At 42.4% G+C, this 26,276-nt stretch overlaps 1 protein-coding gene across 1 annotated transcript in view; it reads left to right on the top strand.

Moving 5' to 3' along the window:
• fus (FUS RNA binding protein) overlaps positions 1-26,276 on the top strand; it is a 78,530-nt gene that overhangs the window by 43,839 nt on the left and 8,415 nt on the right. The window contains exons 8-13 of the mRNA XM_084328767.1: positions 809-838; positions 13,739-13,848; positions 15,225-15,354; positions 16,735-16,866; positions 18,231-18,354; positions 19,496-19,593. Coding sequence (XP_084184893.1) covers positions 809-838; positions 13,739-13,848; positions 15,225-15,354; positions 16,735-16,866; positions 18,231-18,354; positions 19,496-19,593 — 624 coding nt within the window. The remainder of the gene's footprint in view (positions 1-808; positions 839-13,738; positions 13,849-15,224; positions 15,355-16,734; positions 16,867-18,230; positions 18,355-19,495; positions 19,594-26,276) is intronic.

Here is a 26,276-nt window from a genome sequence, read left to right as displayed (position 1 = left end):
ACGCACTCTGGAATTTGTGTAGGTGGGTGTATCATTTCAAGTGGTTTAATGAAGAGCATTATGAATGGAATGAGGATTGGTGAGCACGTACACACTGAATACAAGAATACAATCTTGATGTTGTGACTAATAGGTGACTTAAGTATGACATCTGGAGAAATTCCATGTATGACTTTACTTGTGGGATTGAGAACAAAGTGCCGGTTGAGCAGTTCTGATGGTAGTGGTGTGTTCTGACAAATCTGAGTGCATGTCAACAACGACGAGTCATCCCGCGTGGCTCAATGGGTAGAGCATGACACTGACACTGCCGAGGTTAGGAGTTCCATTCCCACTGGGGCTGTCCATATTAAGAATACACCCATGGCATTGTAAGGTGCTTTGGATTGAAGCGTTCACCAAAAATGGCACACTTATATGTGTCATCTTGTTTATGAGCTCTCGGTCTCAAACCCTGTGGTTTTAAGATGTTATAGATATTTATACACATTCGGCTGTTCAACGTGTCCCATTTCATTAATCAAATCAAAGGTTGAGGATGTAGTGTTTGGATAATTCCCTGAAGGATGCGATGGAATGGATTAACGTGGCTGAAAGATGAGGATGGTAGACTTGAGGATTGTGAATGAATGGCAATCAGAAATCTGGTGACTTCATCTACTATTTAAAGAGGCTTAAGCTGAGTGATGCAGCTGTTGTCTGGGTATTTGCAGTGAATGGAGTAGAATGTACAGAAAGTGAGAAAGGTGTGGTTGTGTTTCATCCCTTATTTATCCATTAAAGTCTTGTCTGTTTTCTCCACATTAAGGACCAAGAGACCAGGATGACCACAGCTCCAGTAAGTACTGTCCATCTTATCTTGCCTGGTGTATATTTTGGAGTATAGTTTGATGGCAAAAGTATTAGTAATTCACTAATCAAGACTAGTGATAGGGATTGAAAAAAAGAACAGAAAAATAGAGACATTGAGAAAGAGAACTTTAAAAAAACAGTTTTAGGGTAAGGGGTATAGGGGTAGGGAATATGATACAAACACAGTTTAGGGTAAGGGGTCAGGGTGCAGGAGGACATTTTTAAAACTCAACGTGTAGAATAGAATAGAAATACTTTTATTATCCCGAGGGAAATTTGACACTGCAAATCGCTCAACATTAAACATTTAGACAGAACAGGTCACGAATAAGAATAACAAAACAAATCAAATGGCCTAAGATAAGAGTAGAATAGAAATGGAATAAAATATACAGTAAATAAATACAGTAAAAATATACTGAGGTCTACAGTAGGTGTAATATTGCACAGTGCTGTTTCAAAAGTAAGAGTCCAGGAAGATGGTAACTGTCACTCTGTGCTCAGTGATGCATTGTATAGTCTGATGGCTGTTGGAATGAAGGACTTCCTGTGCCGTTCAGTGCTGCATTTAGGTAGTGTGAGCCTAGCACTGAACATGCTCCTCCTGTCAGCCAAGTCTGTGTATAGTGGGTGGGAGGGGTTTTCCCTGATGGCCTGGAGCTTAGCAAGGCTCCTTCTCTCCGCCACCCTCGCTAGGGAGTCCAGCTCTACCCCAACCACGCTACTGGCCTTCCTGACCAGCTTATCCAGCCTGTTTGTGTCCCCTGCTCTCAGTCCGCTGCCCCAGCAGGTCACAGCGTACAAGAAGGCGCCTGCCACCACCGACTCATAGAACATCCTCAACATCCTTGTACAGACATTGAAGGATCTCAGCCTTCTGAGGAAGTAGAGTCGGCTCTGGCCCTTCTTGTACACTGCCTCTGCGTGTTTTGACCCGTTAAGTTTGTTGTCGATGTGCACACCGAGGTATTTGTACTCCTCAACCATGTCCACATCGGCTCCCCTGATGGAAACGGGGGTCACAGGTGCACTCCTCCTCCTCCCCAGCTCCACCACCAGTTCCCTGGTCTTCGCCACATTTAGCTGCAGGTGGTTTTTATCGCACCATGTGAGACCCAGCATATCACCAGGGTTATTAAGTGGGAAACTGGTGTTTCGTCAAGTTAGGCCCACGACAGTCTCAACCGTTAGTTCCAGCGCCCCAGAACTGCCCCTCTTCATGCTAGCTCCCCCTTTTCCATGATATTAACACGCCAGACCTCCCTATGTCAAAAATAAAACAATTCCCGTTAATACTTTGGTCGCCAGGCTTATATTCTTAATATACCATCCTCCGCCAGCTCTATTTGTCTATGGGGATGTTTACCTTCTTTGCAGGGCTATAACTTTTTAAATTGTATTGCTAAATTGACATTACTATGGCCCATTCAACGTCGAGTATCTATTGTTCAGGGTGTAGCAACGTTATACGTTTTCATTCACATATTCATACTAAAATACGGTCTAAAGTATAAGTATGTTTTTATCGTTTTCTGCAGCTTTCTCCAGAACGTGATTTATAGCCCCAAATGCATTATATTGATGATCAAATACAGTTTGATAGGAATCTGCGCGAGATAAAAAATTTCAAGTGGACGTGCTTCTAGAAGTTACTACTGATCATCTGATGTTGACCGGATGGGGGGGGGTCGTTTATAATTCCGTGGCCAACGTTAGATGATTCATCTAGTGTGGGTGATATGATCATTAGAGCAGTTAGTATCGAACACGTTAAAAAATAACGCTGAATGTTACCGTAGCTTCCTCATAGCGTTGGGCGATGAGCGTGGAACAGAAATATTCCTATTATGGGATGTAGAAATATACGCTCCATTTCCAGGTTGTATAATAGTATATATGTCCAAATCATGTTGTTTACCGAGTGATCGGACCGAATTGAAATGAGCACCAGCTTCCATTTCCTGTTTCCGCTCTGGGCGATCCGCCGATCGGCCACCAGATGGCGCTCTTGAACCGTTGGAGAGTTGAGAGGGGCTCAACAGTAGATCTCAAGTCTCCGGGGGAGAAATATGATTTCGATCACAGATTTTTGAAATAGTGATATCAAAGACGTGGTACGGCGTCTTTGGCAGAATGAGCATGGCGGGGAAAGACGTGCTATGGTGTTTTTGGCGACCATAGTGTTAACAATATCACACATGAAACGGCAACAACAGGGAAGAAAAGTAATACTATTACTCTTTGTTTACTTTGGGCCGCAGCTGACATTATTTATCCTCAACCAAATCCACTGACTGCCTTTCAATGCTTCTTCCGACATCTCATTTACCTTTTTTTTCTTTTGCAAACTCTGCCCACGAATCCCTAACTTCCAATAATGATAAAGTTGGTCGTGCTATAAATCCTCTGCATCCTACTTCCACCGGACAAACCCTAGCTTTCCATCCTAGTTTCTGCTGCCAAGTCTACATATGTCTAAGCTTCCTTTCATACACATCCACTGAATCCTCCCAAGGCACGGTCAATTCTATAAAATAAACAAACTGCTGACTACTGACTAAACGGACCATAATACTAGGTCGGGCCTCAAGTTAGTGCATAGATAGCATTCAGCCACTAGATGTCACACTAGAGCACTTTATACAATCGGGTGCATAATGTGGGGAAATGTGAAGTAAGGAGGGGATACATGCACACAACATGTAAACAACAACATTCATGTTGGACATTTTTTAAATGATAAATTAACACTTTGGCTGCCATGAAACGTCTTTAGACGTCATTGCCGGCCATGCTCAAGTTGCCGGAGGACGCTGTACAGCGTCCTTATATCAATATTTCAAAAATCTGCGATCGGATTCATATGTCCCCTCCGCTGGCCTGAGATCCACCAGCAGGACCCACTGAGCTCTCTGGCGGTTCAGGAGCGCCATCTGGTGGCCGATCGGCGCAATCGCTTAACAGGATGTGCCATAGAGGTTGTGCTAGACGTCCGTATTACTTCCGGGCACTCGCTATAGGTCCCGGGACTCTGGCTCGTCACGCTACACAGTGATCGATTGCCAATAACTCGATAAACAACATGATTTGGACGTATATACCATTATACAAGCTGGAGATGGACCGGGTAAATTTACATCCCATAATGATAAGATTTCTACTCTACGATGATCGCCCAACGGCGCGCAGAGACTGGGGTGAGTTTTAGCGTGTAACGTTACCGTCTTCGATACTAACTGCTATTATCAACATTTGACCCACATTAGATGATTGGTATAACGCTGCCCACGGAATTATAAACGCCCCCTAGCCCATCCGGTCAACATCAGATGACGTGTAGTAACTTCTAGAAGTACGTCTAGTTGGAATTTTTTATATCGCGCTGATTGCCATAAAACTATTGCATCATCAATATAATGCATTTGGGGCTATAGATCACGTTCTGGAGAAAGCTGCAGAAAGAGATGAAAACATACTTATACATTAGACCATACTTTACTATGAATATGTGAATGAAAAAGTTTAACGTTGCTACACAATGAACAATACATATAGGACTTTGAATGGGCCCTAATAATGGCAATGTAGCAATAGAATTTAAAAAGTTATAGCCATGCAAAGAAGGGGTACTTCTCCATAGACAAATAGAGCCGGCAACCTATGGTATATCATGAATTTAACCCAAGGCAACCAAAGTGTTAACTTATCAATAATAATTTTTGGGGAAAAGCAATACTTTTATTCTGCACCTTTCTAAAAGCTCTGTGGATGTATTATATATATAAAAAAGTTTAATAAAAATGCTATCGGCACCTGTAACGCAAGGATTATATAGCTAACATTAGAGAACGTAAGTTGAGCAATTTTGTGTCTTTTTTTTATTAACACTTTGGTTGCCTTGGGTTAAATTAATGATATACCATAGATTGCCAGCGCTATTTGTCTATGGAGAAAGTCCCCTTCTTTGCAGGGCTATAACTTTTTTAATTCTATTGCTACATTGCCATTATTAGGGCCCATTCAAAGTCCTATATGTATTGTTCATTGTGTAGCAACGTTAAACTTTTTCATTCACATATTCATAGTAAAGTATGGTCTAATGTATAAGTATGTTTTCATCTCTTTCTGCAGCTTTCTCCAGAACGTGATATATAGCCCCAAATGCATTATATTGATGATGAAATACAGTTTGATGGCAATCAGCGCGATATAAAAAATTCCAACTAGACGTACTTCTAGAAGTTACTACACGTCATCTGATGTTGACCGGATGGGCGAGGGGGCGTTTATAATTCCGTGGGCAGCGTTATACCAATCATCTAATGTGGGTCAAATGTTGATAATAGCAGTTAGTATCTAAGACGGTAACGTTACACGCTAAAACTCACCCCAGTCTCCGCGCGCCGTTGGGCGATCATCGTCGAGTAGAAATTTTATCATTATGGGATATATTTTTACCCGGTCCATCTCCAGCTTGTATAATGGTATATACGTCCAAATCATGTTGTTTATCAAGTTATTGCCAATCGATCACCGTGTAGCGTGACGAGCCAGAGTCCCATGAACCATAGCGAGCGCCCGGAAGTACTACGGTCGTCATGACAACCTCTATTCAACATCCTGTGTGGCGATTGCGCCGATCGGCCACCAGATGGCGCTCCTGAACCGCCAGAGAGCTCAGTGGGTCCTGCTGGTGGATCTCAGGCCAGCGGAGGGGGAATATGAATCCGATTGCAGATTTTTGAAATATTGATATAAGGACGCTGTACAGCGTCCCCCGGCAACTTTAGCATGGCCAGCAAAGACGTGAAAAGACGTGTCCCGGCAGTCAAAGTGTTAAATAGTATTTTATCGGATGCAATTTATTTTATATATTGTCCTCCCTGTCATCTAAGTATTAGCAGATGACATTGTAAATTAAATGTGTAAACTTAAGATATGGTTTGATAACAATAAGTTATCCCTACATTTGGAAAAAACGAAATTTATGATATTTACTAATCGAAAGGAGGACAATGTGGCATTATGTATTGACAGAGTTAATATTGAAAGAGTATCTGAGTAAAAATGTGTGGGTGTTATGTTGGATGAGAAATTGACATGGAAGCCACATATAATGTACATAAAAAAGAAGGTAGCCAACAGTGTTTTTGTTTTGAACAAGGCAAAGAATGTGCTTGATTATAATTCTATGCGAATATTATATTGTTCACTCATCCTACCATATTTTAGTTACTGTGTGGAAGTGTGGGGTAACACGTATGAAAGCAACATAAAGCCATTATTTATATTACAGAAGAGAGCAGTAAGAATAGTTCACAATGTAGATTCAGGAGAACATGCCAACGAATTATTTATTAAATCCAGACTATTGAAACTTAAAGGAAAACTCCAACATTTTCGGATATTAGCTTATTTAACACTTTGGGTGCCATGGGTTAAATTCATTATCAACCGTAGGTTGCCGGCTCTATTTGTCTATAGAGAAAGTCCCCTTCTTTGCAGGGCTATAACTTTTTAAATTCTATTGCTACATTGCCATTATTAGGGCCCATTCAAAGTCCTATATGTATTGTTCATTGTGTAGCAACGTTAAACTTTTTCATTCACATATTCATAGTAAAGTCTGGTCTAATGTATAAGTATGTTTTCATCTCTTTCTGCAGCTTTCTCCAGAACGTGATCTATAGCCCCAAATACATTATATTGATGATGCAATACAGTTTTATGGCAATCAGCGCGATATAAAAAATTCCAACTAGACGTACTTCTAGAAGTTACTACACGTCATCTGATGTTGACCGGATGGGCTAGGGGTTGTTTATAATTCCGTGGGCAGCGTTATACCAATCATCTAATGTGGGTCAAATGTTGATAATAGCAGTTAGTATCGAAGACGGTAATTTTACACACTAAAACTCACCCCAGTCTCCGCGGGCCGTTGGGCGATCATCGTAGAGTCGAAATTTTACCATTATGGGATGTCGATTTACCCGGTCCATCTCCAGCTTGTATAATGGTATATACGTCCAAATCATGTTGTTTATCGAGTTATTGGCAATCGATCGCTATGTAGTGTGTCGAGATCGAGTCCCGGGACCTATAGCGAGTGCCCGGAAGTAATATGGCAGACCAGCACAACCTCTACGGCACTTCCTGTTAAGCGATTGCGCCCATCGGCCACCAGATGGCGCTCCTGAACCGCCAGAGAGCTCAGTGGGTCCTCCTGGTGGATCTCAGGCCAGTGGAGGGGAAATATGAATCCGATCCCAGATTTTTGAAATATTGATATTAAAGACGCTGTAAAGCGTCCTCAGCAACTTGAGCATGGCCGGGAATGACGCTTTTAAGCGTTTTCCGGCAGTCAAAGTGTTAACATCTTCCCTGGAGTTAGACAAGAAGATACATACCTTTTTTGTCTCTGTGCGTGCATTTAGCTTTGGGAACAGTCGCTCCGTTAGCGTTACGACTAACCTAAAGTTAGTTTAGGTTCGTGTTAACGTTAGATAATGTACAAAATAAACGTTTTCCGCTGCTATAAACGTTGCACTTTTATTTTGAAAACCCCAGAAAGGAAGTCATTATATATGCTTTACCATCCTGATCTGTGTTAGCTCCGGTTAGCTCAGAGCGTCCGGTATAACAATACCAGCCATTGGATTACTGTTTTCTAAATTGGGGAGGCTTTTAATCGTCAAGGTAAGAGGATTTTAAGTCATGGTATCCATAAACTTCAATCGGTTCGGATCCTTTGAATGAGTGTCTGTCAACAATCACGAACGACACGTTGAAATCACTGGCTGCGCTCAGAGAGGAGTGGTTAGGCAAAAAATAGTTCCGAGTATATTTGCTTATAAAACGTAATTGTCTAATTCAATTATTTTTTATTTCTCCACGTGGTGAATACACAGGTCACAACATGTTTACATGAACGTTTTGGAGTTGTATTTGGAGTGTATTCTGCAATCTGTTAAACTTTTCAATCAATCAATCAAACTATACACTGTAAGGGAACGTCAGGCTCCGGCCCCCCCTCACTTCCAGTGATGAAGCTAAGCTATGCTAACGGAGCGACTGTTCCCAAAGCTAAATGCACGCACGGAGACAAAAAAGGTATGTATCTTCTTGTCTAACTCCAGGGAAGATGTTAAATAAGCTAATTTTCCAAAATGTTGGAGTTTTCCTTTAAAGAGTTAGCTGAAATACAGACTTTATTCGTTTTGTTTAGAGCAAAATGCAGAGTATTACCAGCAAATATACAGAGGTTGTTCGTTTCCTGTCCAGATGACAGCAGAAGGAAATTAAATTTTAAGCACCAATTTGCACGAACAACCTTAAAACAAAGGTGCACCTCAGTTATAGGTATCAAACTATGGAACTCATTGCAGAATGATGAAAAGAGTTCTACTAATATATTTCACTTCAAAAGGTTGTACAAAGAAAACATAAATAGATAGTATAGCACAGTTTAGTATAATATTGCAGTTTAGCATAACAGGATAACATAGCATATAATTGCAGTATAGGCCAGTATGAGTATAGTAATATAGTATATAGCAGCGTAACATAGAATAATAATATATTAAAATATTGTATAATACTGTATACCAATATGGTATAAATAGTATGATTTAGTTATATTATAATAAAAAAAAAATTATATAGAAGTATAATATAGAATAATACATTATATACATGTGTGTGTGTATAAATGAATGAACCTAAATATGTAGTTTGACTGATAGATACACAAAATGGGTTTATTTATGTTGATTTACCATAATTCCTCTAATAGTAACCGGGTCTCAAATACAAGCCGGGTCTCTATTAATGGCCGGGTGCGCTCTTGAGCTAAGCAATTATAAGCCGGCCTCCTAATACAAGCCGGGTTACTAATATACTGAGCTGCATACTGAGCTAGTTACTTGATTTCACTTTGAAAACGTTGAAATGACCAGTGACCACCTGTAATTGCACTGTTTACTATTTCATACAGTACTTGGTTTCAATAAATGAACCCAGTACATTTTACTGGGTTCAAACTGACACAAAATGTTGATTTATTCATTATGATCCGTTTGAAAATTTGAAATATAGGCCTCCCTCTTATACAGGCCTCCTCCTAATACAAGCCTGGTACCCGCTGCAGTTGAAACAAATACAAGCCGGGGTTACTATTAGAGGAATTACGGTAATTTAGTTGGGTTGATGTTTCCATTTTAGCAAAATGGGTATATTCTGTTTGGTTTTACGCAATAAGTCTATCGGTGTGTTGTATGTGTGTAGGGGCAGGTATATACTGCACATTTTGTTATGCAAAAATGCGAGAAACGCCTCTCCCATGACCCTTTGCCTTTTTTTTTTTTTCTTTTTTACTTTATTTTTTAGCGTTTATCGCTTTTTCTGGTCAAGCATGACCGACAGAAACAGGTTGAAATGGGATGTAGAGCAGGGGAAGACACTCTGAGAAAATACGGCGGGTCCGGGAATCGAACTCGTGTACCCCAGATCCGTGACGAGCACGGTTTTCCCCGACGCAGAAATAGCGCTGAGATATGCGGTGAGCTACGGGAGCTCCCCGACCCTCTGCCTTATTACATGCGTTTGCTTAGCGCTGGCTTACTGTTGGTTTAGCGTTGGCTTAGCATTGGCTTAGCGCTGGCTTAGCGTTGGCTTAGCGCTGCCTTAGCGCTGATTTAGCATTGGTTTAGCATTGGTTTAGTGTTGGCTTAGCGCTGATTTAGCATTGGTTTAGTGTTGGCTTAGCGTTGGCTTAGCGCTGATTTAGCATTGGTTTAGTGTTGGCTTGGTGTTGGCTTAGCGCTGGCTTAGTGTTGGTTTAGCATTGGCTTAGCGCTGGCTTAGTGTTGGCTTAGCGTTGGCTTAGCGCTGGCTTAGGGGCCTTTCTCACTCACCAATCGGGGTCGAATCAGCGCCCCCGGGGACGGGGGACGGGGTGTTCTCACTCAGACGGACACACCCCTTTTGGGATCGAAGCGGCGCTGATTCGTACTACCCCCCGCTGAACCTGGGACGATTGAAATGGGTGGTCTCGGGTGCGGGCCAGTGGGAGCGGGGGGCGTGACACACACAACGTCGTTACTGTAATGCTTTTCATGCTTGCTTTAATTTTGGGCAGATAAAACCACACAGCAACAACTGGACAATACCCACAAAAACGATATTTATGGGCAATTTGCGAGTTCAGACCTCAACCAAGAACAAGCATGTGGAGCCTCACAGCTCAGTGGATGAAAACATGAAGCCACGTTACACAAAGCACACTTCCCTGGCTCGCATTAGGCCTGGCAATTTTGTTTGCCATTGCTATGTCTATACATTGGTTTCTTGTTCCAATGCATTTATTTCTATTAGACCAGTGGTGCCCAACCAGTCGGCCGTGGTCGACCAGTAGATCAATGACGTGTAATATAATTGTCACGAGCGATGGGATGTTAGCTGCTGAACAGGCTAAGCTAACTAGAGTTAGCGTTAGCCATTGCTGTCTACTAAACTTTCTTGTTCGACTGCATTTATTTCAATAGACCAGTGGTGCCCAACCAGTCGGCCGTGATCGACCGGTAGATCAATGACATTCAATATAATTGCCACGAGCGATGAGATAATGTTAGCCGCTGAACAGGCTAAGCTAACTAGCGTTAGCCGTTAGCTTAGCATTAGCCCTGCAAAACGCTCAAAAGCGGACTCAACAACACCAGTTCCATTCGCGAGAAAAGGGGGTGTGTTATATTGACGAGGCTTGACAACAGAGGTTCAAATATAACTTAATATTTATTGGTTATTTGTTTATTTTATATCCGCATCCAGTCTCCACCACCATGTTAATACTCTTCTTCCTGTTTACATTTTCGAGCGTGACATCATCGCCTACGGCAAGCTACACGCTCAAAACGCAAACCGCAAACAGAACCCGGAGCGAACCAAGACTGCAGTGTGTACACAAACTAGAGGGGGGAGGGGGGGGGGGTAGTTCGCACTCTGACCCGGAATGAGGACGGTACGGACCGGAACGGACAGAATGAGTGAGTGAGAAAGGCCCCTGTTGGCTTAGCGCTGGCATAGTGCTGATTTAGTGCTGGCTTGGTGTTGGCTTAGTGCTGGTTTAGTGCTGGCTTGGTGTTGGCTTAGTGCTGATTTAGTGTTGGCTTAGTGCTGACTTGGTGTTGGCTTAGTGCTGGTTTAGTGCTGGCTTAGCGCTGGCTTAGTGCTGGCTTGGTGTTGGCTTAGCGCTGGCTTAGTGTTGGCTTAGCGCTGGCTTAACGCTGGTTTAGTGTTGGTTTAGTGCTGGCTTGGTGTTAGCTTAGCGCTGGCTTATAGTGTTGGCTTAGTGCTGACTTGGTGTTGGCTTAGTGTTGGCTTAGCGCTAGGGATGGGTACCTTTCACATTTGAACCGGTACCGATACCTGTGAATCGATACCGGTACCCAACGGTACCTTTTTTCGGTACTTTAGTCTCAAGAAATTTTATTTCAGTCGTAAAAAAAAAAATCAAAACTTCAAATAACTACAATTTCGACAGTTTTCGGCTTGTCATTGCTCCGACTGCTTTGTTGTTGAATCAAGTCAAATCCTAGGTAAGCATACTGTATATTGTGCGTGTGAACGTTGACAAAAAAAATATATATTTTTTTTTTGTATTTTTTTTCGGTATCTCCCTTGATTCGATACTCTGTAGTACCGACATGTTTCGGTTCGGTACCTCAAAAGTACCGAATTCGGTACCCATCCCTACTTAGCGCTGGCTTAGCATTGGTTTAGTGTAGACCACATAACGGGCTTAAAGGACAGAATTACTGCTAAATGGGAGAGGGAAAGATCATCCATTTTCGCCATAGGTGAAAGAAAAAAAACAGATTTTCTGGATTTGAGTGGCTGATAATAATAATAATAATAATAATAATAATAAACTTTATTTGTATAGCACCTTTCATACAGAAACTGCAGCTCAAAGTGCTTCACAACAGAAAAAAGACAGGCATAAAATGAGCACATAAAGTGCAGACATATAAAATCAGTTTTTTACATTAGGATCTAACATCCCAACAGGCCACCTTGTTTATGGTTTGATTCAGTTTTAAATAGACAATAATAAAAAGAGTAAGATAAAATAGACAGAGTAAAATAGTGCAATAGTGGGGCGGCGTGGCTCAGGGGTAGAGCGGGTCGTCCAATGATCGAAGGGTTGGTGGTTCGAATCCCGCTCCAGCCCATGTCCATCCCACTGCCGTTGTGTCCTTGGGCAAGACACTTAACCTACTTGCCTCGTATGAATGTGTATGCATGTGAATGAATGTTGGTGGTGGTCGGAGGGGCCGTAGGCCATGATTATTCGCCACGCTTCCGTGAGTCTGCCTCAGGGCAGCTCTGGCTGCAATTGTAGCTTACCACCACCGGTATGACTGTGTATGAACGAATAATGGACTCTGTAAGCGCTCTGGGGTCTCTGGGGTGTCACGAAGAGCGCTATATAAATCCAATCCATTATTATTATTACAATTGTAGAATAGTATAGATTCAAAAATATATATATTTTACAGTGCAATAAAATAGTTCTGGATTACTGTTCAACAGTTCAAAGTCGTCTTTACCTTCTCTGTTTGGTATCCACAGTTTAAAACTTGACAGTCTTCCCTCCTGTTTTATACCCACTTTGACCCTGTGAACCTCCCACCCAGGGCAAACCTCCCTTTCAGGGCGCAGTTCCCTCTCTCAGGGTGCAGTTCTAGGCCTGGGTCCTACACAGTTTTAAAGCCTGACAGTCTCTTGTTTGATACCCACACAGTTTAATACCTGACAGTTTTGAATCTGTAATAAAAAGCAATAGACAGAGTAAAATAATACAGTGCAATAATAGAATAGTAGAATAGAATAGATAGTAAAATTATGCAATAGAATGGACAGAGTAAAATAGTGCTACAATACAATCAACAGCGGGGTGTATTAGAAGGCTATGGTGAAGAGGTACGTTTTTTTAGATAAAGGCATGGATCCGTTTTTCAGCGTCTTTTTGATTTATAAACGGCTTAGCTATGTTTCTAAGGTGGAAAATGTATGTTTTTGTCACCTTGTTGATGTGTGATTTAAAGCTTAGGTCTGAGTATATTATAACACCAAGACTTGTAACTTCGGGTTTGATCCAAGGAGTAAGTTGCCCCATATTGCTCTGTAACATTTCTCTTTTTGTTATAGGACCGACTAGTAGTATTTCAGTTTTGCCCTCATTTAATTTTAGGAAGTTGTTCGTCATCCATTTGTTTATTGCTAAGACAGTCGGAAATGGAGTTTATAGCTGTGTGATAATTTGGTTCAGCGGAGATGTACAATTGTGTGTCATCTGCGTAACTATGGAAACATACATTGTGCTTTCTAATGATGTCTCCGAGTGGCAGCATGTATAGTGAGAATAATAATGGACCAAGGCAGCTCCCCTGTGGAACTCCGAAGTAGGTGTCATGTTTCTCAGAAGAATGATCTCCAGGATGACATCACAAGTTGGAGTCTTGATACCCTGAGCCAACGTTTTCCACCAACACTAACATTCTGAAAGTTGTCAGTCGATGGTAGTAATAGCGGTTTTAGAAGTAGAATTATAAAAAATAAAAGATAATGTCAACTTGAAAAAAAAGAAGGAAAAGCAACATTCTCCAGCGGATGCTGTACATTACGCATACTGTCCGAACACTGTTTGTTATTTGCATCTGTAATATTAACTGTGAGGGACTAAGGGCAGCCGTTCATCCGTGCCAGAGTGGAAAGTCTGCCCGTTTAGAATAAAACATAGATTGTGCTAACGGAACTAAACAGTTGCTCATGGTCAGTATAGCAATACAATATATGAACTGTGCATCTGGGTATCTTCCTACAGTGCAAGACCAGGATAACTCGGACAATAACACCATCTTCGTGCAAGGCCTGGGAGATGACTACACTGTTGACTCTGTTGCTGACTATTTCAAACAGATCGGCATCATCAAGGTAACGCTCACATACAAAGCAAGAATACACCAATACTGATATCAAATGTAATATTGGTATCAGAGAAAGTGTTTTCTAACATGCCAGAAATCAAAGCAAAGTGACTTGATTTGTTGCATTTTTGTCACGTTAACTCTAATGGAGAAAAATTTATTATATCTCAATCTTTGTCTAATGTCCAAGTCTGTACTGTTCATTAAAAGTAATGGATCGGTACTCAATAGCTGCAAGCCAGCCTATTAGCTAGGAGTTAGTGGTGCCCACCGCCTAAATATTAAAGGCAACCAACTTGTGTCTAGCCACGCCCAACTTGCGTCTAGCCACGCCCCCGTGGCGACGCGGCAGCAGCAGAGCTCTGCCGCGGAGCTCTGTCGCGGCAGCATTATGTAGCAGTAATCCCCCCTTTTTTAACATCGACAACTAGCTCAACTGGTAGTGCTGCCTTGCTGTGGATCCTGCGGTCCGTTGGTGACAAGTTCGATTCCCTTCAATTTTTTTTTTATTTCTTTTTTTTAACATGCATTCTTTCGCCGGTTAAGTTTAGGCATGTTAACTTTAAGCATTGTTTCGGAGTTGGTTAAGGTTAGGCATTGTTTCATAGTTGGTTAAGGTTAGAAGGGTTAAGCTTAGGCGCTGTTAAGGAGCTGGTTAAGGTTAGAGTTTGTCTTAGAGAATGGCAATATTCTTTCGGAGTTGGTTATGGTTAAGGTTAGGCATTGTTTCGGAGTTGGTTAAAGTTAAGGTTAAGGTTAGGCATTGTTTTGGAGTTGGTTAAGGTTAGAAGGGTTAAGTTTAGGCGCTGTTAAGGAGCTGGTTAAGGTTAGAGTTTGTCTTAGAGAATGGCAATAGACAGCCTATTTCCGCGCTGCAGCGCGAGGCAATAGACAGTCTATTTCCGCGCTGCAGCTCTCGCGCTGCCGCGGTCACATGGGCGTAGTGGCCAATCAGAGAAACGCTAAACACAAGTTGGTTGCCTAAAATATTCACGCGTCCCCACCAGGATCCAGGTGGTAATGCTAACGAGAATTTTTTAGGGTTGATGAAGGACAAATGTTGAAATGTACATAATCTGACATGCCTGGTGGAGAAAGATAACCGTTTAACATGTTGAAGGATATTCCTGGAGTGGTGAATGGTGAGACTAGAGCTGTTGATCAGGAAAAAATACAAAGGTTTTCATTCAGAGTAGCGTATATATTTGAATTAGTAATTAGCCTGTTTACTTTCTTGATGATCCCAACAAGAAAGAATTCTCTTCTGCTTTTATAAATAAGCCAGCTTTGTGTTGTTTTTGTAATTGGATTTAATGGATTATCAAATTGTGTCTCTCTCTCTCTCCCTCCCTCCCTCTCTCCCCCTTTAATCCATCCTTTCAGATCAATAAGAAGACAGGTCTACCTATGATCAACCTGTACACAGAGAGAGATTCCGGGAAGCTTAAAGGCGAGGCCACGGTGTCCTTTGATGACCCTCCCTCCGCTAAAGCTGCCATTGACTGGTTTGACGGTAAGTCTCTTGTCTGACCATCATCCTGTTACCCTGGGGTCCATACCTGGCTCTAAACATAGACCTGATAGGTGTACCATATTTGAAGGTATACCAGCATGGAAACAATCAAATGTATGCATTCTATACCATACTGCTGTCAGTGATATTGTGTTTATTTATTTTATCCAACAAATTCAACATTAAAAAAGCATGTATTAAAAATAATTAAGAAGGGAAATTGGATGATAATTAACTATTTAAAATTAAAGCCTCACCGTGGGGATTTCCTAACAAAAGCAGACATCAAAAGGGCATTTTTATTAGAGAAACGAAATACAATCATCATTATATCATAACATATTATGATGATATATTGTGGCTCAGCCTGAAACACTATATATTTATAGGCCAAAGCTTAAAGCCTTTCCTCTGTATCAAGCCCCGCCCACTTTCTCTTAATCTTCTGTAGTTATGATTGGAGGATTAAGAAATGAGGGCGGAGTTTGAGAGGGTACATTTTAAATCTTGAGTGGCCATTCAATGTCACATTCAAAGTCGCACAAATTCATTGACCATTAACACTTTCAGAGCCACCAGGGGGTGTCGTACTTACCTGGCTGAATGCCAGCACCCACTTCAATGATGGCGTTGTGAACGCATAATCTCCGTCTTAAATTATGGCTATGTATCTAATCTGCCCGTCGCTTATCAATGACTTGTTTGCAGTCAACATTGTCGAAACGGATTGTTTTTTAATCGCTTCATTTCCGTTTTATAGCATTTTGAAAAGCCCTCGTTTTTCAGGAAAATATAAAGATTCTGTGATAAACGGCATTTACTGGAATATTCTGGCATACACAAACGTTGTCATTTTTCGGCCTATTTATGAATAGTTTTCAAATAAACGCTAGATTATCGATAGTATGTGTACTTATGCACGCTATAGAAGCGGGCTGAAATATCGATTCTCATTTCCTGATCAGCGACACACACACACACACACATATGGGACACGTTGATATATCTGTGAAAAAAGCTCTGATTATCCCAAGACTGGTAAAATAGATTCCTTACCTCAGATCAGATGTTATCCAAAAAGATTATTCCAATTCCTGATCGCCATTCCAAATATCGATTGCGTTTATTGATTCAGCGTCCACGCTGTTCTGGGGTCGGCGATCAACTTGGGTCTCTTCAGTTGGCTTGACGGAAAAGTAAAATGAGGAAACTGGAAAATGTATGTATGTATCCTGTAAAGTAATGTATCCTGTCCTCAATTGTTCTCCTTTCTCTGTTTACCACTGTGTATTCAAGAAGTTTATGTAGTTGATAGGGTTATTGTATCTCAGATGAGATTGTGGCTCTTAATGCCCGTTCCTGTCTCTACATTCTTAACAGGTAAGGAGTTCAATGGAAACCCCATTAAGGTGTCCTTCGCCACCCGCAGAGCGGACTTTGGAGGCCGGGGTGGCATGAGAGGAAGTCGAGGGGGAGGAGCAGCAGCAGCAGGAGGAGGAAGAGGAGGAGGAGGTGGAGGAGGAGAAGGAGGAGGAGGAGGAGGAGGAGGAGGAGGAGGAGGAGGAGGAGGTGATTGATTTGATGTTTTCCTCTTCAGTCATATCTTAGATTTAAAGCAGTGTTTCTCAACCTGGAGGTCAGGACCCCGTTGGGGATCGTAAATTAGATTTTGGGGGGATTGCGACAAGATATACATATATTTATTTTATTGTGTTTATAATAATAGGGTATAGATGTGTTTTTCCCCCTCGTGAAATAATGAATATTTGTTATCTAAATAACCTCACTAACTGTACATTAGGAGTTGATGCGTTGGAGCTTGTACATTAAAGGGTAAGATCAGAATTTTGGGCCCTTAGTCCTATTTCCTACTTGCCAATGATGTTGTTAATTGTTACAGTAGGACTGGGCGATTAATCAAAATTTCTTTTCAGTTGCGATTTTAAAATCATTGAAAACAAAAGATAATCGAGATACAACTATTGTGGAAAGCCACTGTTTAAAAAAAAATATATATATTAACTTAAGTCAATATTGCATGGTTTCCAAAGTCAATGAGTAATCGCGTTTATATAATCGTGATCTCAATATTGACCAAAATAATTGTGATTATGACTTTTGCTACCTTGGAGTCCTTCCTCAGTACAATCCATGCTGTGCTTCATACTGCCTACCCACTGCTATGGTTAATAAATGTTTTATTCTTTTGTATATAAATAACCAAGACCCCAGTACTTATGTTAGTTTTGTAGCTAACTCTGTATCTTTAAGTGCATTTTACAGTGGCCCCAGTACTTTACATTTGATTTGTAGCTAACTCGGTATGTTTAAGTGCATTTTATAGTGGCCCCAGTACTTTACATTTGATTTGTAGCTAACTCGGTATGTTTAAGTGCATTTTATAGTGGCCCCAGTACTTTACATTTGTTTTGTAGCTAACTCAGTAGGAGCTGGTGGTTCTCAAGCTTAATGAGACCTTAGTGAGGAATGCCTGAGAGGCTGAGACCCAATGTGCTCAAGCAGAGACAGAATGACCCCCAACATGGCCAGGCAGAGACAGAATGACCCCCAACATGGCCAGGCAGAGACGGAATGACCCCCAACATGGTCAAGTAGAGAAGGAATGACCCCCAACATGGTCAGGCAGAGACAGAATGACCCCCAACATGGTCAGGCAGAGACGGAATGACCCCCAACATGGTCAGGCAGAGACGGAATGACCCCCAACATGGCCAGGCAGAGACGGAATTGATTGAAACCAAAGATTATAAACATGATGATTTGTATAACCCCCAGTTGAGAACCACTGGTGTGGATAACGTATTTTTATTTTTATTTTTTGCTTTATTTACTCATGCTATGTACTGTCTCCATAGGGCCGATGGGTCGCGGTGGGTTTGGAGGGGGAAGAGGTGGAGGCTTCCCAGGGGGCAATGGGGGAGGAGGAGGGGATGGAGGAGGTGGACAGCAGAGAGCAGGAGACTGGAAGTGTACAAACGAGTGAGTAAAGACTTGGGATGTGTGTGTGGAGGACGTACCGTCGCGTGACACATACTGTTTACCCAGCCATGCATGCAAGTGGATGTATAGGTATACTACTGTAGGGATGTTTTGGTCTTAGTTTGTATGACAGGCTTTCTGAGGAAGTGGAACATTTGGACAACAAACAAAGGGCACAGTATGTTGCAAAAATGTTGATTGTTGGGAGGATCCTTAGATGGATCCTCAGAATTTTCCCTCAACCATGCTTCAGCCTAGCCCCTTTCGTGACTGTGATGCAAGCCCACGCACGCTGCAGGGTTTGAAAGCTCGGCGTTGCTAATAAACATTTTAAATAATTTTTATAAACTGGTCAACACTGCATTATTTCCGGCGTTGGGTGCATGATGCGCATGCGCTGTGATCACAGCGCAGGCGCACCAGGCAGCCAAATACGGAAATACAGCAGTTTTGAGCAGTGTTGACCAGTTTATAAAAATGATTTTAAATGTTTATTAGCAACGCCGAGCTTTAAAACCCCGCCGCGCGTGTGTGTGAAACCCTAATGCAACGGTGAGTACCTTTGAAATGTCTATGTGATATATTTTGGACCCACCGCTCGCTTTTAAGCAGTGCTTGAGGTGCACATTAACATGGCTAGTAACGTGGGAACCAGTGACTGCGTATTCAAGCAGGGCTTACATCACAGTCACGAAAGGGGCTAGCTTCAGCCAAAACAGACTTGCCAGACAGGTAAATCTGCCTGACAGCATAGCACAACTACAACTTATTGGTCAATTGGCAGTCAGTATTTCACTGGGAAGGCTCTGAAGGCATGTAATAGTCTTGAGGCTTACAAATACTTTGTTTCAAGCTCTGGAAAACGTCAACAAGTTGATATTCCTCTGATGTTGGCTACATTTTACACTTAGCCTAGAGGGACTACCTATTCCTAGCACTATTCCAAGCAATGGGTAGCACTGTGGCAGAGACCATGTTCTATTCCGATCCGATGTATATATGACATATGATCTATGGATTCAAATGAAAGTATTCAAAATGTACAGGATGTGATTCAGCCGAGTGATGTGTCTCTGCGATTGACCGCTGTTGTTTTCTTGCTGTTGTCCATTGAGACTCTCCTCTGCTTGTTTCTCCTTAGCGATTGTGGTAACATGAACTTCTCTTGGCGAAACGAGTGTAACCAATGCAAGGCAGCTAAACCTGAGGGTAGCGATGGGATGCCCTCAATGGACAGAGGTAATGGGGAATTCATACTTCAAATCGAGTGGTTATTTAGGGCGGCTAGGTGGTGCAGTGGGCAAGGCGCTCACCACCAATGCAGGAGACGCTGGGTTCGAGCCCAGCTCTCCGCATTGCTATCGGCTTGGCTGGTCGTTCATACTAATACAATTGGCAGTATTAGGGGGTGGGAAGCTGATGGGTGGGGATCGGACGTTGTGGACAGCAACTCCTACAGGTCGGTTGGTGCGCCTGCGCAGCAGAATCAGGAAGCGACGGGGGCAGCGTGCCCTCCAAACGCAGACCCCCGACGCTGAGAGATCGCGCTGTGTAGGTGAAAAGATGTGACTGCTGCTTCCTCGAGTACCGGAGGGGACACGTGATGTAAGGCTTAGTCCACATTGCAGCCGGCTTGTGGGAGGCATGGCCTAACAACGTTCGAGACAGGGGAGGGTAGAATTGGACGATACGAAATTGGGATGGGAGAAAAATAGAAAATGGGAGAAAAAAGTAGATAAAAAAATAAAATAATCTAGTGGTTATTTTGGGGTGGGGTTGAGGGCACATCTGCTATTTCCTTCTGGCCAGCTCAATTTGTTCTTTTCATACAAAAAAAAGGTTCACAGAGCACAATAAGGACTCTGTGCAATGTTGATGAGCCGCCACTAGGGGCAGAGCGGCTAACCGTAAGTTGAGTGAATGAGTGACATTGCCAGTCATAGATAGAGATGCTTCGCATCTCAAAAGAAAAATGTGTCTGTGCCTTGTATCAAAATCAGTATTACATATCTTAAAAGTGCTTAAAGGGAGAGCTCGGAACCCGACCAGAACTCCCACCATGGAACTCTGTCAGTAAGCTAATAGCTTTGCATCGACTACACATCATTGATACATGTCCAAAAATCTAAACTATCCCTTTAATAAACGGGAATCCTTTGACACATGACCTGTTTTGCAAAGTCCATCTTTGAACGTGGATATTGAAAATGTTCTGAGTCCAGTAGAGCATAGTTCTCTTGCCAGGCAGGTTGACGTACGGTGGTAACTGAGATCCTCTCAAACTCTAGTCGTTTATTTTAGCTTTGTTGTCAAAATGACATGCCCGAGAACAGTAACCCTTTCTCTGCCACGCTTATGTACATCCTTATACCGTCCTCTGCCAGCTCTATTTGTCTATGGAGAAGTTCCCTTTCTTTGCAGGGCTATAACTTTTTAAATTGTATTGCTAAATTGACATTACTATGGCCCATTCAACGTCAATTATCTATCGTTTAGGATGTAGCAACGTTCTACTTTTTCATTCACATATTCATACTAAAATACGGTCTAAAGTATAAATATGTTTTTATCGTTTTCTGCAGCATTCTGCAGAACGTGATTTATAGCCCTAAATATATATAGATCATCAAATGTAGTTTGATACCGATTGACGTTATAATAAAACTTTCAATTGCACAAGGTCCTAAATGTCTTGCCTCAACATCTGCTGGTGACCGGGGGGGGGGGGGGGGGGGGGGGGGGGTTTATAAGTCCGTGGCCGACGTCAAATGAATCATGTAGTATGGGTGATATATTGATCATAGCAGTTTGTATCGAAAATGGTAAACAAACAGGCTGAAACTCACCCCAGTCTCCTCGTAGCGTTGGGTGATGAGCGTGGAGCAAAAAGATTGCTATTATGGGATGTTGATATATGCGATCCATTTACAGGTTGTATAATAATATATACGTCCAAATCATGTTGTTTATCGAGTTATTGGCAACGGATCGCTATCCATTGTGTCGAGCTCGAGTCCCGCGAGCGATGGCGAGTGGCCGGACCGAATTTGGATGAGCACCACTTCCTGCCGCTCATTTCCTGTTTGGGCGATCCGCCGATCGGCCACCAGATGGCGCTCTTGAACCGTTGGAGAGTTGAGAGGAGATCAACAGGGGATCTCAAGACTCCGTGGGTAAAATATGATTGCCATAACAGATTTTTGAAATATTTATCTCAAAGACGCCTTACGGCGTCATTGGCAGATTACGCATGGCGGAGAATGACGTGGAAACTCGTCCTTGGCGAATAAAGGGTTAAACATTGACATTACTGTCAGTGAGTGGAACACTACTTTTATATACAAAGGAAAGGGTGCGGAAACACAGCCTTGATGCTTCATCACTGAGCTCAGGCGGACATATCATCTTTCATGACAGACCTTTTACCTTGTTCCCCATGTTGTGAGACATACAACCACATATAAGGGCTAGTATAATTGTCTACAATAAATCACCACTATCTAAACTTCAAGACCGGACGAGTCATTACTATCTTTCAGAGACTGTGCCCTGTGCAAGTATCATATGAGAAACAAGAGACTTTCAGGAATCCGTAAATGCCAACCAAGTTTTGTCAAGTCAAACGAAGTCACGTTTGCTTACCTGGAAAGGGGCTAAAGTTAAACAACATTTAACTGTATTGCCATTTTCAGAGTGGTCCCATGACCTTTCACCTCAAGGTATCTGAATGACAATGGGCTTGTTGGAACCACATTACACCCATGTGCTGGTCCTATGTAGTTTAGGATCAAAGCCATGCAGATTACACATTTGGTTGTTAACACTTTCAGTGCCACGCCTCCGGTGCCCCGGAACCCTGTTGCGTGCCACCACCCACTTCAATGACGGAGCTCTCATATTTGCGAACGCATAAACTATATCTTAAATTAGGGCTATGTGTCTAATATGGCCGTCGCTTATCAATGACTTGTTTGCAGTCAACATTGTCGAAACAGATTGTTTTTTAATCGGTTCATTTCCGTTTTATACCATTTTGAAAAACGCTAGTTTTTTTTTAGAAAAAAAAAAAGATTCTGTGATAAACACCCTTTACTGGAATACACTGGAATACACAAAACACATTGTCATTTTTCGGCCTATTTATGAATCTTTTTCAAATAAACGCTAGATTATATGTGTACTTATGCACGCTATAGAAGCGGGCTGAAAATCGATTATCTTATTTCCTGATCGCACACACACACAGACACACACATACACACATATGGCACACGCTGATATATAGGTGAAAATAGCTCTGATTATCCCAAGACTGGTAAAATAGATTCCTTACCTCAGATCAGATGTTCTCCAAAAAGATTACTCCAATTCCTGATCGCCATTCCAAATATCGATCGCGTTTATTGATCCAACGCTGGGTACTGGAAACACACATTCTCTGCTGTTCTGGTGGTGGGCGATTACTTGGATCGTCTTCGGTTACTTGTCTTTTTTTTATCAAGTTTTTTTTATTTGAGATTTTGTTTTTACAGGTGGTCCCACATGGGCCAAAAGAAAAGAGAAATAAAGTAAGGCCCTCCCTCCCCCCACCCCTATACCAGACAAAATCATTCTACAATATCTTAGATCGTAGAATCTTGACTTGACTAATCATTGTTTTTCCTTTTAGCTTTTAAATCACCCGACAGCAGTCACATATCCCTTGTATTCTGCAGATAGAGAAGAGGAAAAGTAAGAACATAATAGGAAAAATAAACCGTAACAAGCTGAGAGACCAGAGAAGCCAGTCAGATCGCCTCCGTCACATTATCCGCTTCCATACCATCAAAGAAAGTTAGGAAAGGATCCCAAATATTGTGGAATTTTTCGGTACAGCCTCTGATAGTATACCTGATCTTCTCCAATTTAATATGATACATGACCTCTCCCATCCAGTGGCCGAAGACAGGTGGTCCCGGGTCCTTCCATTTGAATAGTATCAGCCTTCTGGCCAAGAGTGAGCAGAAGGCCAACTTTCTAGATTCCCACCATCTAAAGTGGATGTCCGCTGGGGCCACTCCGAACAATGCAATATATGGTGATGGCTCCACTTCCTTTCCAAATATCTTAGAGAAGGTGTCAAAGATGGTCTGCCAGTAGGTGTGCAACTTTGGGCACGTCCAGAACATGTGGAGCAGGGATATATCTTAGAGAGCCTGTCTTTAGACCAATGCAGTCGGTGTACAATTTTAAATTGGATAACCGCATGTTTAAGGCAAATGGAAGAGGAGAAAATCCCCTGTATTATCTTATCTCATGTGACCTCTGTGATTGGTTCACCTAAGTCAGTCTCCCATCTGCCCCTGAGGAGGTCTAAAGGTGTCGAGTTGCTTCTATTAAGTAGTTCATAAATTCTGCTTATAGCCTGTTTCTGGATCAGTTTACAGTTCAAGATTGAGTCTAAAAGGGAGGCCGGAGGGCACACTGGGTAGCAGTCCGAGTTCGAAGTTACGAAGCTCCGGAGTTGCAAGTATCTATAGAAGTGTGACCTAGGGATCTTGTATTTCTGTACTAGCTGATCAAAGGAGGCAAAGTTGCCGTCTATATAGAGGTCAGACAGCGTAATCACTCCACTCCCAACCCAACTGTCAAAGGCCTTATCCATCGTTGATGGGACAAACATGTGATTTCTTGTGATCGGAGCAGCCAGTGATAGTTCCCTGAGGGAGAAGGTTCTTCTAAATTGGTTCCACACTTTTATCGAGTGGATGACAACTGGGTTCGAGGTAAAGCTAGATATGGGCTGTGTGAACGGGAGCTTAGCACATAACAAGGCAGCTAGGGAGGTGGATTTAACCGACGCACTCTCCAGTACTGTCCACCAGGGGGCTGTGTCCTCCCCCCTTACCCAGTATAATAACGATCTTATGTTTGCTGCCCAGTAGTAGTAAATAAAGTTTGGAAGCGCCATCCCACCCATTACGCGGGGTCTCTGCAGCATAGATCTTTTGATCCGGGGCGTTTTTTTGTTCCAGATAAAGGAAGATATCTGGTTGTTTATCTTGGAGAAGAATGTTTTGGTCAGAAAGACTGGAAGACTCTGAAAATACATATAGAAATTTCGTCAATACATTCATCTTTATTGTGTTGATTCTCCCACCCAGGGATAGTGACAGGGGGTCCCAACGTTCAATATCTCTCGCCAGGTTGCACAGTAAGGGTTGATAGTTAGCCATATATAGGTCCTTATGTTCATGCGTGATCCATATCTCGAGGTACTTGAACTTTTTAGGGCTAATTTTAAACGGAAATGTGCTCAGAGGTATCCGATCCGCCGAGGTGCCAACGGGCTTTTTTGAATGTTGATTTTGTATCCGGATATTTTGCCGAAGTCCGCAAGTAGGGTCATCAACCGAGGAAGACTCGTTTGGGGTTGTGATATGTACAGCAACATGTCGTCCGCGTAGAGCGAGACTTTATGCTCCGAGCGCATGATCCCTTTGATATCGGTATTCTGCCTCAGAGCCAGCGCAAGGGGCTCCATTGCGATCGCGAAAAGGAGTGGAGATAAAGGACATCCCTGTCTCGTACCCCTATGGAGTTCAAAGTAGGTGGATAGATTGTTGTTGGTGCGAACGGCAGCCATCGGACCTATATAGAATTTTAATGAGGTACTCAGCCTGTCGCGTTGACAGGAGGTCAAACTCAGTTCGCAGCGATATACGTTTTTTCAACGTGTCGGTTGATGGCGAGTGGCAATGTAGTCTATCTAGCTCCCAAATCTCGTCCGTCAGTTGCTTAAGGCGTGCCGTGTTTATCTTCTTTTGGTTGGCGCAATATGAAATCACCTGTCCCCTTAACACTTTGATTGCCTAAGGCTAAATTCATGATATACCATAGGTTGCCAGCTCTATTTGTCTATGGAGAAGTTCCCCTTCTTTGCAGGGCTATAACTTTTTAAATTCTATTGCTAAATTGCCATTATTAGGGCCCATTCAATGTCCTATATGTATTGTTCAGGGTGTATGAACGTTAAACTTTTTCATTCACATATTCATACTAAAATATGATCTAAAGTATAAGTATGTTTTCATCTCTTTCTGCAGCTTTCTCCAGAACGTGATTTATAGCCCCAAATGCATTATATTGATGATCAAATACAGTTTGATAGCAATCGGCGCAATATAAAAAAATCCAACTGGACGGACTTCTGGAAGTTACTACACGTCATCTGATGTTGACCGGATGGGCGAGGGGGCGTTTATAATTCCGTGGGCAGCGTTATACCATTCATCTAATGTGGGTAAAATGTTCATCATAGCAGTTAGTGTCGAGCACGGTAATATTACACGCTAAAACTCACCCCAGTCTCCGCGGGCCGTTGGGCGATCAGCGTGGGGTAGACAGTTTTCCATTATGGGATGTTGAAATACTCGGTCCATTTCCAGGTTGTATAATATATACGTCCAAATCATGTAGTTTTTTCGGGTTATTTGCAGCGATCGATGTTCACTGTGTGAAGACTGAGTCTCTCTAACACTAGCGAGTGCCCGGACCACATATGGAGTGAGTCCTGCTGGGTTAAAGGTAACATCCGTTTTTTAGATCTGCCGATCGGCCACCAGATGGCGGTCTTGAACCGCTAGAGGATTGAGAGGAGATCACACTTGTGTCTCAGGGCCCCGGAAAGGAAATATGATTCCGATCACAGATTTTTGAAATATTGATATCAAAGACGAGTTACGGCGTCTTCGGCAACTTGAGCATGGCGGGGAAGGACGCCTAAACACGTCTTCCGGCAGTTAAAGTGTTAAGTACGCCTTCAGTGATTCCCAAATGGTTAAAGAAGACATTCCCGGAGTCTTATTAAAGTCGAGAAATAATGTAATTTCCGAGGTGATGAAGCTTGTGAAGGCTTCCTCCGACAGAAGCAACGGGTTGAG

The sequence above is a fragment of the Notolepis coatsorum genome (genome assembly GCF_963971535.1).
Source record: "Notolepis coatsorum genome assembly, chromosome: 14".
NCBI lineage: Eukaryota > Metazoa > Chordata > Actinopteri > Aulopiformes > Paralepididae > Notolepis > Notolepis coatsorum.
The sequence above is the reverse complement of the archived record's forward strand: the minus strand, read 5'-3'. Positions and strand labels throughout refer to the sequence as shown.